This window comes from Anomaloglossus baeobatrachus, chromosome 5 (assembly GCF_048569485.1).
Source record: "Anomaloglossus baeobatrachus isolate aAnoBae1 chromosome 5, aAnoBae1.hap1, whole genome shotgun sequence".
Lineage (NCBI taxonomy): Eukaryota > Metazoa > Chordata > Amphibia > Anura > Aromobatidae > Anomaloglossus > Anomaloglossus baeobatrachus.
In genome coordinates, this window is record NC_134357.1 from 533,682,930 (window position 1) to 533,696,711 (window position 13,782).

Below are 13,782 nucleotides of genomic sequence, written 5' to 3' on the forward strand. Positions count from 1 at the left end.
GAGATTTATTACTGTGTCTCTCCATAACCAGGATTACACAGTAGTGAAGAAGACCTCTAGTGAGCGCTGTCAGGACCCTGTGTCTGAGGGATGGGCAAGACCCCTGAGCCCAATCACGGGGCCTCCACCTCACCCCCTGATACATGAGGACATCAATGACCAGAAGATCCTAGAACTCACCTACAAGATGATTGAGCTGCTGACTGGAGAGGTGACACTGCTGGGAATGCTGGGACATTATACAGTAACGCTATGAAGGGATCGGGGGGTGACGGTATCATTGTATGTGTCAGGTTCCTATAAGGTGTCAGGATGTCACCGTCTATTTCTCCATGGAGGAGTGGGAGTATTTAGAAAAACACAAAGATCTGTACAAGGACGTCATGATGGAGGTTCCCCAGCCCCTCACACCACCAGGTAATAGACAGGACTAAATACACACAGCCTATAATTATCTGTATGTAAAGAATGAATTCAGCCCTTGTATGTGTCTCCTCCAGTTCTATCCAGTAAGAGGACAACACCAGAGAGATGTCCCCTTCCTCTTCTCTCACAGGACTGTAAACAAGAAAATCCCAATGTTCCTCAGGATCATCAGGTAGATGGAGAGAAGGTGTCATGAAATCTCCCTATGATGTGTAGACGGCTGTGAAGGTCTTGTGCTCAGTCTTGTTTTATCCACCAGTATTATATATTTTATACTTGTGTAATGAGAACGGTGGAGATGGCAGGATTAGAGCTGATCATAGATGGGACTTCTTCATCTGTCTGTGACTTTTACAATACTTCTTTCAGGGTGAAGATCTGATCCTTATTAATACTGCAGGGACATATGTGAGGGGTGATGAGTGGTGTAAAGAGGAGATTCCTACAGATAACCTTCCAGGTGAGTAGTGACCACTAAATGCAGAGAAGTCACAGATTCTTCTCAGTCTGTGGCTGCTTTATCTGCGGTGTAGTCCGGCCATATCCTAATCAAGTGGTCACCATTCTCCGGCTAAATCACTACATGCTCCTCCACCCAAACTGTCCCCTTTACTTTAGGCATTGTAAATGGTTGGCCAGAGCTTACTGCCCAGAAGAACCATCCAACCCTCTGGAATTACCTGCCCAGGTCTCTAATTTGCAAGGCCAAATTACAGTGTAGATAGAATGTGCTGACAACTTAGAAAATCAATATATAATCCATATGGTAGGTCTTGCTTTTATGATAAATCAATATTCCATGTGCACTAAGAGCAAAATGTGAATTTCTTTTTTTCGTCTTCAATTTTTCCTTTATATTTACATACTTAAATTTAAGCAGTAGACACTTAAACACAGTAAAATACAATTATTATTTTTTTTTCCTTTCACCCAGATCTTATCAATAATTCCCCTTGTAAATAATAAGTAAAGTAAGTTGATCTTTACTAGGACAATCCATCTTTACTCCTATAGAATAAATAAATAAACAAACAAAAAAGAATGAAATTACAAAACAATATACTATTCAATCCGGTGACCACTTGTTGCGTGGTCAGTTCCTCTGTCTGTTGGGATATAGCCTTTTCTTTCTTGTCCTCATGCTGATGGTTCTTATTGTCTTTGTTATTCCTTTTTGATTCTCTGTTCTTCAGGTGTTTCTCATTTCCCATTTTGGTCTGTCCTATCACATTCTGGGTTGGGTTATATATGTTCACCTTTCTCTGAACTTCCTTGCTGGCTATATCTCTAGGTGGACTTGTTTCTAGGAGTTCCAGCCCTTCAGCTTAGGGGTTCACCTTTTGGGTAAACACTACGTTTTCCTCTGTGTTGCTTTGTTTTACTTTCCAGCTGTAATGCTTGCCGAGCGAGCAGGGATTTTAGTAAACCCACTGGGACACAACACACAAAAACCCGGAGGGGCTTGACTACGGACTTTAGCTTAGTTTTCTCCAGAGCCCCTAATGCTGGAGGTGTTACCATGCAGGGAGTGGTCAGGTGCTACTTGTGAGACTAGTGTTGGGTCGGCTGGCTCGGGGGGGTACGAGAGCAACAGTCACTGGCAGTAGATAAAAATGGCTGCAGGTATAGAGGATCTGTCCGGGATGGATGGACGAATGGATGGATAACAGCTGCTGGTGACGATACTTTTTTTTTTTTCTTAACCATAATATGTTTATGAAATATTTTCTGTACAACATACAGAAATCAAAATCGGGGTTAACATAACCCCAGAACCCAGTTCCCTCTCTCCCCCCAAAAAGCTCTTGTTAGATTGTGATTAGATGTCGCAGCATATCCGGGAATAGTCGAGGGTGCAGTAATCAGCGAGAGTCTCTCCCTAGTTCAGGGGTGCAGAACCTTTTTTCTGCCAGGGGCCATTTGGAAATTGCTACCAACTTTCGGGGGCCACACAAAATCATCAATCTTTAAATGACCCTGCTATATTTGGTGAAACAATTAACTCACCCCTACTGTGCCAGCTGGAGCTGCTTCTCTTTGGTGCGGCTGTGATGTTTGATGATACTAATCATGTTTCTTCTCACAGCTGCTTTTTTAAGTTTGTCTTTCGGTCTGTAGCACAGTCAACTCTTTGTGATAATATGATTAGTAAATCATATACATCACATAACAGACGGTGTATATTATTCCCAGGAGACACTGGAGGTGTCGCGGGCGGAGGAGGGGACGCCGCGCTCTCCCACTGCTCGGGTCCGGCTGCTGCGGCCTGCCGCTGCTCGGTGGCTCGAGCGATGGGCCGGATCCCGGGGACTCGAGCGGCGCTCCTCGCCCATGAGTGAAAGGGGGTTTTTGGGTGTGGGGATTGTTTATTGTCCGTGACGCCACCCACGGTTGTGGTGATTTGTGGACACCACCGCTGCTCTGTATCCCGGGAGGGATGGTATGGAGCAGCCAGTTGTTGTGTTGCCCCTCCGTGGGTAGGGGTTGGTGATCCCGGGGCCCAGTGATGAGGTGGGAGATGCAGGGCTTGGTGGGCGCAGGGACGCGGGGGCAGCGCTGTGCCTTGAGGCACTGTGGTACTCACTCAGCCTGAGACGATGACACAGTTCTCGGTAAAACACACGGCTGGAAAGACGGTTCCCACGGATGGCTGCACTTGCTTTCCCCAGTAGGTGACGGTGACGGTCCCTCTGTCCTGCACCTATGATGATAATGGTTGCGATGGGTTCCCACCGGTAACCCGCTCCCCGGCTTGGATATGGGCCGGAGGAGTCCTACTTTGCCCGCAGGCGCTGGCCCTGAGAAACTGGTGCCCTGGCGGTGGCGGTGTCTCTCCGTTACGGTTGGACTGTTGCCTTCAATCGGGACTTGGTTGTTGGGAGACAGACGTCCCCTTCACTGACGGATTTGGCAAATTATGGTGACTCCTAGCCTTGCCGGGATCCAAAAGGCCCCTGCCCTGGTGCTGACTGTTCTTCGTATACTGCTCCAGACCGCCGGGTCACTACCCGTCCGCAGTCCTTCCAGCAACCTCCGAGCAGTCCCCCTGCAGACTATCACCGCCGTCTGCTGACCTTGCTGTTACAGTCTGGGGCACACACCCGGACCAGCTTCAGGCTTTTCAAACTGTCACTACTCTCACTTTCCTCCTTTACCACTTCACTTCACTGTTTACTCCTTCACTTCCCTAGCTTAACTCTGTTCCTCACTCAAGCTCTGCCTGAGCTCAACTGCCTGGTTCCTCCCGCCTCCAGGGCTGTGTACTCCTCGGTGGGCGGAGCCAACCGCCTGGCCCACCCCCTGGTGTGAACACCATCCCCTGGAGGAAGGCAACAAGGATTTTGGTTAGCTTTGATGTTCCTAACTGGGGTGTAGGGTGTGGTGGTGTCATGACCTGTGACCCCTGGCTTGCCTAGGGCGTCACAGAGGCACATACATCACTGGACGAGCTGGGAGAATATACATCACATAGGAGACGCTGGAACTACTGTATATACATCACAGGAGACACTGGGGACACAAACATCACACAAGGGGCTGGAGACCTGTAAATTCCCCCAGCACCTCCTGTAATGTATATGTCCAATTCCCTCCTGTGATGTATATGCCCCCAGAATCCCCAATGTGATGTATAAGTCACAGGAGATGCTGAGGGCATACACACCACAAGAGGGGCTGGGCCACATACACATTATAAAAGGGGCTGTGGCACAGACATCACTGGGGGGAGGCTCAGATATCACTGGGGGGCAGCACACAGGACTGGGGAGTCTGCATACAGGACTTACGGAGCCCTGACATCACTGGGGGGGCGCAAACCTAGAGTGATAGACAGTATTCGGGGGCACACAGTGCTGAGGGTTGCACGCAATTCTGGGGAGTGGTTATACAGAACTGGGGTGGGAGGCACAAAGCATTGGACGTGGCACAGAGCAGCAGAGGGTGGGCGCTGGATACACAGCAGCATCGGACTCACAGCACTGAAGTGCAGGCGCCGGACATGCAGCATCAGAGGGAGAGGGGATGCTCTCAGCTCCGGAGGGCAGAGGGCGGCCACACACCAATGGAAGCTGTGAAGCTGCTGTGGTGTGCACAAGTGGCGCATGTGGGGATTTAAAAAGTCGGCGACCTGCAAGACCGCGGTGACGGCACGAGCACTGCCGCCCCCGGGAAACTGTCCGGAGGCCGAAAAAATGGTCATGGCGGGCCGGAGGTTCCCCACCCCTGTTTTATTTGGTGAATTCAATTATTCCTACCATGGTTAAACAAGCCAATTGTGAACCTAAACAAATCCCTAGATGCCAGACCAGAGTCGTCTATCCACGGGACCCAGATCTTTTCGAATTTGGATTTTCCCTGCTGCTCCCTGGCTATGACAGCTAATAAATGCCCCGCTTTCTCACCCTCCTCAACAAATTTGTGTTGTGAAAACATCTGCCTATTTTTAGCCTTTCCCTAAGATGTGTATCGTACGACTTCTGAGCCTCTTTCCATTCCAGGAGCTTCTGAGTAGTTGCAGATTCTATGTACATGCGTTCCATGGTCTGAACCCTATCCCGGAGAAATATCCCAAATTGACGCGACTTAAGGGTGCTTTCCACGCTGCGACATCGCTAGCGATCTCGTTAGCGATGTGACACGCCAGATCACATGCCAGATTACAGATGCGATCTTCCGAGATCGCACATAGGTCGTTTTTTATAGCGCCGGTCGCATGTGCGATTTCAGCAGATCGCATCTGAGATCTGGCGTGTCACATCGCTAACAAGATCGCTAGCGATGTCGCAGCGTGTAAAGCACACTTTAGTCTTGGACCTACTAAACCCTTGTGTTAGTGCCTTTCGTAAGCAGGCTTTCATGGCATCCCATAGAGTATTTTGAGAATCACGCACTCTGTTGTTTTCTCTAAAGTAGTGATTTAGGGTGGAAATAATGGGTTCAGCCTCAATATTTTGCAGCCAGAAATGATTGAGAGACCATGTAACGAGCAGGGTCAGGCCCAGGAAGGAATCGGGGGAAGATCAACATGGGGGAATGGTCTGAGATGGCTATAGGCAGATATGCCACCGATTCCACCAGTGGCAGTGTGCCCGCAGACCCCAGTGTCATGTCAAATCTAGATACGGTTTCATTTGACTTTGAGTAACAGGAAAACTGGCAAACTCCTGGGTATCTAACCCTCCAAAAGTCTGTCAGTGCCAGATCCTTTATTATCTCGCCAAACCCTGAAATAGGCAGTGTCGCCGTGGACGGATCATTGTTAAATTTGTCCCAGTATGGGTGGATAGTGTTATTGAAATCCCCCATACGTTTCACCTGTAAATCTGGATTATCCTGGATAGCTTCCGCCACCATTTTCATAACACTATTGTTATAAGGCGATGGAATATACATCCCTATTAGTAGCAATTTTTTATTCAGAATTTTACACCGCATACATAGGAACCTCCCCTCTTTATCTACTTTGGAAGAAACAGGTTCAAACGGGATGGCTTTAGGTACTAATAGGCTGACCCCTCTGGAATAAGATGAAAAAGTGGAGTGATAGCTTTGGCTGATCCATGAACGGTTCAATTATGTCATTTTCTCCCCACCCAAGTGTGATTCCTGTAGACAGATTGTGGCAGGGAAATAATCCCTGACATAATCCATAACTGCCGCCCTCTTTGTAGGATCACCCAGGCCACGGACATTCCACATTAGGATGTTAATTTTTCCTACCATAACAGTAGAGTAGATATAATGTGCACATAATAATATAAGACATGCTCTTCCCTCCTGGCAACCCCTGAGTGGTATTACACGTCTCCGCACCCAGACCTGTAGGACCTCAAAATGCAAAAACATATATAGAGCTATGACATAATTAGTATCATACATTCTTAACTCCCCATCATCCTGTAACCTAGCGTAAAACGAAGAGAGTGATGAAAATGGATTTCCCCTGAGGATGCTGCCTCCTCAGGATAGTCAGAGCAGGGTTATTTTATCACTGGGTCTAAGTGGTTCTTGAAAAGAATAGAGAGTAGTGATGCAAGTAGAACAGTCTACCGATTATACATCGGTGGCACTTGACTTTCAGAAAAGGGAAAAGAACAAAAAAAAATTCATTGTTACAGGGATTGTTTGATTCGTTGCTCATTCATATCCAGCCACCGGAGGGCATCCTTCGGGTTTTCGATGAAGAAGGTCTCCTTTAATGCTGCCACTCTAAGCTTTGCTGGGTATAGCATGGCGTAGGGGACTTGCAGAGCCCTTAATCGTCGTTTTACATCAATGAAATATGCCCTCTGTTTCGATATTTCCATGGAGAATTCCATAAAGAATGAGCCTCTGTGACCATTGACTGTGACATCTCCTTTGTTGCGCGCTGCCCTGAGGATGGCGTCGCTGTCCCTGTAGTGAAGCAGTTTAATCAGCACTGGTCTTGGAGGGGCACCTGGTGGCAGTGGTGTCGTGGGGACCCTGTGTGCTCTGCATAAAATTGTGAAAGGACCTCATCTCCAAATATCTTGTGCAGCCATTTTTCAAAAAAATTCAGATGGATTTGTTCCCTCTGGTTTTATCTGGCATTCCAATCGCTCTCACATTGTTCCTCCTCAGTCTATTCTCCAAGTCATCAGTTTTGTTCATGAAGGCTGCTAGTTTTTGTTCATGGCTGCCAACTTTTGTTCATGGCTACCAACCTTTCTGGACACTTGCGGCAGATTATCTTCTAAGTCACTTATTCTCCCTTCTGAGGCTGCTATGTGCTCGGATACTTTTTGCAGGATTTGGCTTATGTGGGAAATTTTGTCATTGATATGCCCCATCTGTGTATTTAGGGAATTCATGGTAGTTCCAAATTACTTGATAGCAGAGAGGACATCTTTTAATGTGGGCTCCTTCACCCTGGAGCCCATTTCACCTGGTGCTGCCTGAACCTCCTCTGCAACAAGTGCCTGGCCATTTTGGCTCTGTGGGGACATCTCTCCCTTAATTGCTGCCACTCTGTCCTCCTCCTCCTGCATAAGTGGAGTGTACCTGCCTGAAGTTACTGGGCTCTTCGGTGCCCCACCAGCTGATGGGGGCTCCCCTTGCCAGGAGCTCTCACAATCCCCACCAGCTTTATTGCCGCATGTGCAGCCGCGGTCTTTCCTGCCTTTTGTACCTGCCTGCTGCCGGCCGGCGCTATTTTGGGACTTCATGCGCTCCATTACTGCTGCTTCCCGCTGCCGCCTGCTGACTCCTCCGGTCATGGTTCTGTAGCGCAGGGTGTGCGGAGGGTGCATGGAGGTGTCCGGTGATGGAATATGCGGTGAGTGCTATCTAAGCGGCCCGGTGGAGCAGTTTGTTTGCAGCCTTTCTCGGAGCTCTCCCACTACACGTCCTTTCTCATAACAGGTCAGGCCCCGCCCCCTGGCAACGATACTTAGTGGCAGCAGGTATCGTGGAAGGCGGCCGAAGTGGCGGCTCACATATAATGGCAGCAGCACTCGAATACAGATAGAAATAAGCAACAGAACTAGCACAACTTAAATAGCAGCAATGAGTCTATATGTAACTCATTACCCAGGCAACTTCACAAATGCCAGAGTTGCCTTAAATACCTACGGTCTTCCAGCTGACCTGGGAGATACTTCTGGATTAGGAGGACGCTGGCCCTTTAAGAAAGAGGGCATGGCCGCAGGCTTGCCCTTCGGGCAGGGGCCGGGTTCTTGCTAGGAGTACAGATACTCCGTGGAGCTGCAGCATGGGACGGAGACTGGACCACAGCAGCAGGATGCCTGAACAGGTGAGGGAACCATCAACCACTCTGGGGGAGGGAAGCAGGAGAATGTGAGGTTGCCATCATGGGTGTTACACCAGCACTTATTCCTTTTACCTTATATGAACATGCTTTTATTTTCTCACTATGTTGTGGCCTCTACTCTGATCCTTCAGGAGGTATAAGAAACCCCTTGATCGCTTTTTAGGGAGTTAGGTTACAGGTGGTGTTTTTAGTTGTGCGGCTAGTGTCTTTCCAGTCTGTACAAGAATAAGATTGGTGCGGGCGCGAGTTCTACCTGTAGGAGGTTCTCCTATTTTCGTTACCTGTGTGTAAGAGTGTTTATGTTCATAACACTCGGCAACAAATAAGAAAAGAAATCTGAATCCTCCTTGTATGACGAGTCCCTCTTTAATATCGGGGACAGCAATAATTCCCTTTTTTAATCCAATGTTCAGCACAGGGTATTTGTAAGAAATGCGGGAGGGTAGTATTATCCACAGTGAGCACATGGGGTCGGGCAGCCCACCCACAGGAGCTTTTCTAAATGCCTCTCAAAATGTAGTTAGAAAAAAAATAACAGTAAATATTACATGAGGGTCGGATATTTTACTTTCAAGAGCCTTAAAGATATTTTCTCTAAGAATTCTACAAATGTCCATTATATAAAAACTTGCACCACTCATATCTACTGCCATATCACACACTCTTTACACTCCATCTATATCAGTCTTGTACGCATACTGGCTTTTGACCAGTTCATGCAGCATTATTTGAATCCCCTATTTGTTATATTGATGGCCGGACCATACAATACCAGCACGTTTTACCATTCACCCTTTCTGCCTCCTCTATTTCCTCATAGATTGTAGTGGATGTAGAGAGAATCTACAAATATGCCATTTTAGTGCCCAGCTTGTGCTTCTGGAGTCATGCACACATCTGCTGGATACGTTTTTTTAACATGGGAGTCTATGGAGAACGGATCCATTAACAGATGGCTATTTAGTCAACCTTTTTTCTTGCATTTGTTACAGATCCGTTTGCCGTAGACTCCAAGGCTAAAAAAAATGTATCCAGCAGAAATAATTTTGCCAGTGGGTCTCTTCAGGATCCATTCTAATGGATGATTACATGACATTGGAACTCAGTCTTACAATGTTTGAGCACACTGCAAGGGTCAGAAGTGAGGGAATTCTGTCTCTTCCTGGTAGCTGTGAATCCCAAGTGCTCTAATTATCAGTCCCTTAGATAACTGTATGCTTGTACTCACACTACCGGCATCCACAGATAGTTCAACTCAGCCAGAAACGATGACTTGTCGGAAGACCAGGAGAAACGCTGTAGTTTTCTTCTAGAATCTTGTATTAAGTACAAAGTAATGGCAGGTGAAAAGGAATAATCTGTACAGGGTGTACACATGTGTCTTCAGCAATGGTTCCTCTAGACTAAACTGAAGAAGAAGGGAGGAGCATTCTATACAGAAGCGAAAGCGAACTAAAGGAGGAACATAGGGACAATCTTCATACAGTCTAAATCTACCTAGTAACAATAAAGGAATTTCCTGATAGGAGGAAAAATATGCAATGCAAGAAATGTATACAACAGTTTGTTCCCATTCATGGGACACAACACTCACCGTCTGAAATCAACTGATTTCACAAGTCCTTGTATGACGTAAGGAGTCAATCCTGTCCCTTGATGTCACGAAACCTGTAACGAGAAAAACACAAAAAATGCAACAGTAATGCAATGAATTCAAGTCCATGCTTGGTCAATGACGTCCTTGCTTAAAAAATGGAAAGTTGGAAGAAAATGGAAAATGAATTGAAGTTGAACAAACCCACCTTCAGATTGGGGAACCCAAGCCGCAAACATGCCAACTCTTCCTCCAACCTAATAATCCAACGGTAAAATTTTAGTACAAAGGAAAAGTTCAAGGTTCAATTGGACACGGACAGTTCTGTCTCAGTACAGCAGGGGTAACAGAAGGTGCGCTTCCCGCTGTAGCAGTGTCCAACGACAAAGTTAGTTCATGTAACGTCCTCCTTCGGTAAAAGCAGCGCAAGTTCGGTGACTGGACAAAAGAAGATTCTGGTTAAACCACCCCTCGTCACCTTCACTTCTACCTTCCGGGTCTTTCCATCGTCGCTGAGTACAGCCTTGGTGATGAGTCCCATTGGCCACTCGTTGCGATGAGCCTCTCTGTCTTTCAGCAAGACAATGTCTCCTACTTGCAGGTTCATGCAAGGGAAGAGAAGAAAGAACCGCATGTAAAGGAGGGGCACGCCAAGTTGCAATGGTACAAGTAAATAGAATAGGCTTTATTCAACACACAAATATAAAAACATTAAAAACATGGAAGACAACACACTCTGAGCCAAGCTATATCAAACCATCCATGGTAATGGAGAACAGAAAGGCAATTGCTTATAAATGCATGAAAATATGCATGCACATTATAGAGATCACAATGTGTTCCTATCAGAAAATGATGCACCAGCGTAGTTCAAACAGTATTCTTGCCAGAAACCCAAATATGGATGGCGGTATCAGACATGCGTTAAACCAGATCACATATAGGGCAAGGAAAATAACGTCCAATAAAGATGAATCAATATATCATTAGATGACACCTGGTTCTAGCATGCTGATATACATGAGGTGAAGGGTCAGAGACCAGAACATCATATATGTATAATGTAGTATATGCCCATGGTGAAAGAAGGAATTGTAAATATGTCACCTAATACTGACATGCTAATATACATGAAGCGGAGGGTCAAAGACCTGAACACTGTTAATGTGCAGAGTGGTAAATACACATAACAGAGAAAGGAAACTTATATACATACATATATATATATATAGTAAACAAGTCAGAACAACCAATCCTTTAGGTAGATAGATGGAAATAATGTCTACTAAAACCTTCCCATGAGACAGATGAACTCAGTTATGCCGGTGGCAGAAAAAATAGGCTGTTGTGCCCTATGTGTGAAGAGCACAAGTGCTGGCAAAAATACACAGTTGGTGTTGCCAACACCTGGGCACTTTTCCCTGATGAAGCCACTCTGGTGGCGATACGCGTGGGGTTGCCCACTCTGAGCCATTCCACATGCTTCCCACATGGTAATGGTCTCTCTCGGATCCTGTGTTCCTCCTATTTGCCATCCTGTGCCCCACGGGTGCCTTGGCCCCCTCTTTATGGTAACTCATGCCTTATATTGTTTCTTGACATGGGGTGCCGCACTCTAATGGGACTGTATGCATCCTCATCTTTATAGATATTTTTCAGGACCCAGGTGTTGGCAACACCAACTGTGTATTTTTGCCAGCACTTGTGCTCTTCACACATAGGGCACAACAGCCTATTTTTTCTGCCACCGGCATAACTGAGTTCATCTGTCTCATGGGAAGGTTTTGGTAGACATTATTTCCATCTATCTACCTAAAGGATTGGTTGTTCTGACTTGTTTACTATATATATATGTATGTATATAAGTTTCCTTTCTCTGTTATGTGTATTTACCACTCTGCACATTAACAGTGTTCAGGTCTTTGACCCTCCGCTTCATGTATATTAGCATGTCAGTATTAGGTGACATATTTACAATTCCTTCTTTCACCATGGGCATATACTACATTATACATATATGATGTTCTGGTCTCTGACCCTTCACCTCATGTATATCAGCATGCTAGAACCAGGTGTCGTCTAATGATATATTGATTCATCTTTATTGGACGTTATTTTCCTTGCCCTATATGTGATCTGGTTTAACGCATGTCTGATACCGCCATCCATATTTGGGTTTCTGGCAAGAATACTGTTTGAACTACGCTGGTGCATCATTTTCTGATAGGAACACATTGTGATCTCTATAATGTGCATGCATATTTTCATGCATTTATAAGCAATTGCCTTTCTGTTCTCCATTACCATGGATGGTTTGATATAGCTTGGCTCAGAGTGTGTTGTCTTCCATGTTTTTAATGTTTTTATATTTGTGTGTTGAATAAAGCCTATTCTATTTACTTGTACCATTGCAACTTGGCGTGCCCCTCCTTTACATGCGGTTCTTTCTTCTCTTCCCTTGCATATACTTTTTTCCGCATTAGGGAGCACCCACCCTTTATTAGCTTGACTAGTGGTGCACCCCAACCAACCCTCCCACCCAGTTTCCTACTTGCAGGTTAGGAGATGACTTCTGCCATTTGTGACTGCTTTGAAGCAGATGCAAATACTCGGTCTTCCACCGATGCCAGAACACGTTGGACAGATGTTGTACTTGCTTCCATTGACGTCTGAAAATATCCTTTTGATTGAAGTCCCCAGGAGGGACTGAAACAACTCCAGTTTTCTGTGTGAGGAGTATATGGCTGGAGTGAGAATCATTGGAGCGTCGGGATCGGATGATACAGGAACCAGAGGTTTGGCGTTTATTATAGCGGATACGTCTGCGAGGAAGGTCACCAGCACTTCGTGGGTGAGAGGAAGTTTGTGATTTAGTAGCATGGAATCAAGGATTCTTCGTGTGATTCCGATCATGCGTTCACAGGATCCACCCATGTGTGACAAGTGTGTGGGATTGAACACCCAGGTACAGCCATTGTCAGCCAAGAAGTTGTTTAGCTGCAATTCCTTACAAGCCCCTGTGAAATTAGTTCCACGGTCGGACCGGAATTGTTTGGCAGGCCCACGGATGGAGAAGAACCTTCTTAGGGTATTGATGGAGCAGGAAGAGTCCATGGATTCAATTACTTCAATGTGAACTGCACAGATGCTGAGACAGGTAAATAGGACAGCCCATCGCTTACTACTTGCAGCTCCTTTACTAGTTCTTCTTGTGATGACTGACCATGGACCAAAGACGTCTACACCGACATACGAGAATGGCTGATCTGTACTTAAACGATCTGTCGGAAGATTTGCCATCTGCTGGTGTTGATGTCTTCCTCTTAACTTTTGGCACTTGACGCATCCTATGAAGCACTGAAGAGACACACCTTTTCACCCCAACAATCCATAAACCGGCGGACATGATCCTGCCTTCGGTAAGCTGTCTACCTTGATGCTGCACTTGTTCATGATAGTGTCGGAGTAACAAGGTAGCAACGTAGTGTCAACCTGAAATTATAATAGTTTTCTGTTCCTTGTTATGCAGATCAGATTTTCCAATCCGGCCGCCCACTCATAGCAACTTGTTGTGATCGAGCACTGGATTCAGGTTGAAGAGCAAACTGGTTTTGGAAAGGTTAACACCCTTTGTGATGCTGTCAATCTCGTGGCGATATACTTCTTGCTGTACACACCTGAGTATGACTTGTTCGGCACGTTTTTTGTTGATGACACCAGGATGATTCACGCACATGTGCCAGCCGTGGCACGTTGAAGACTTGTAGAAAAAGTGAGCGATATGAATAAGACGAGCTATGGCTCGTACCGCAGATGACCAACTTGAGAAGCGCTCGAAGCGATGAGATCTCAACTTCTGTTTTGATGTAACTGAAGTGTAGCAAGCGGAGATGATTGGTCTAATTTCCTTGTCGGATTCTGGTTACACCAGCTCGTACATGTTGCCGACGTAGTTATCGCAGGTCTCCTC

At 46.2% G+C, this 13,782-nt stretch overlaps 1 protein-coding gene across 1 annotated transcript in view; it reads left to right on the plus strand.

Moving 5' to 3' along the window:
* Positions 1-13,782, plus strand: part of LOC142312921 (uncharacterized) — a 77,273-nt gene that overhangs the window by 40,991 nt on the left and 22,500 nt on the right. The window contains exons 2-5 of the mRNA XM_075351910.1: positions 32-211; positions 294-417; positions 501-598; positions 796-886. Coding sequence (XP_075208025.1) covers positions 32-211; positions 294-417; positions 501-598; positions 796-886 — 493 coding nt within the window. The remainder of the gene's footprint in view (positions 1-31; positions 212-293; positions 418-500; positions 599-795; positions 887-13,782) is intronic.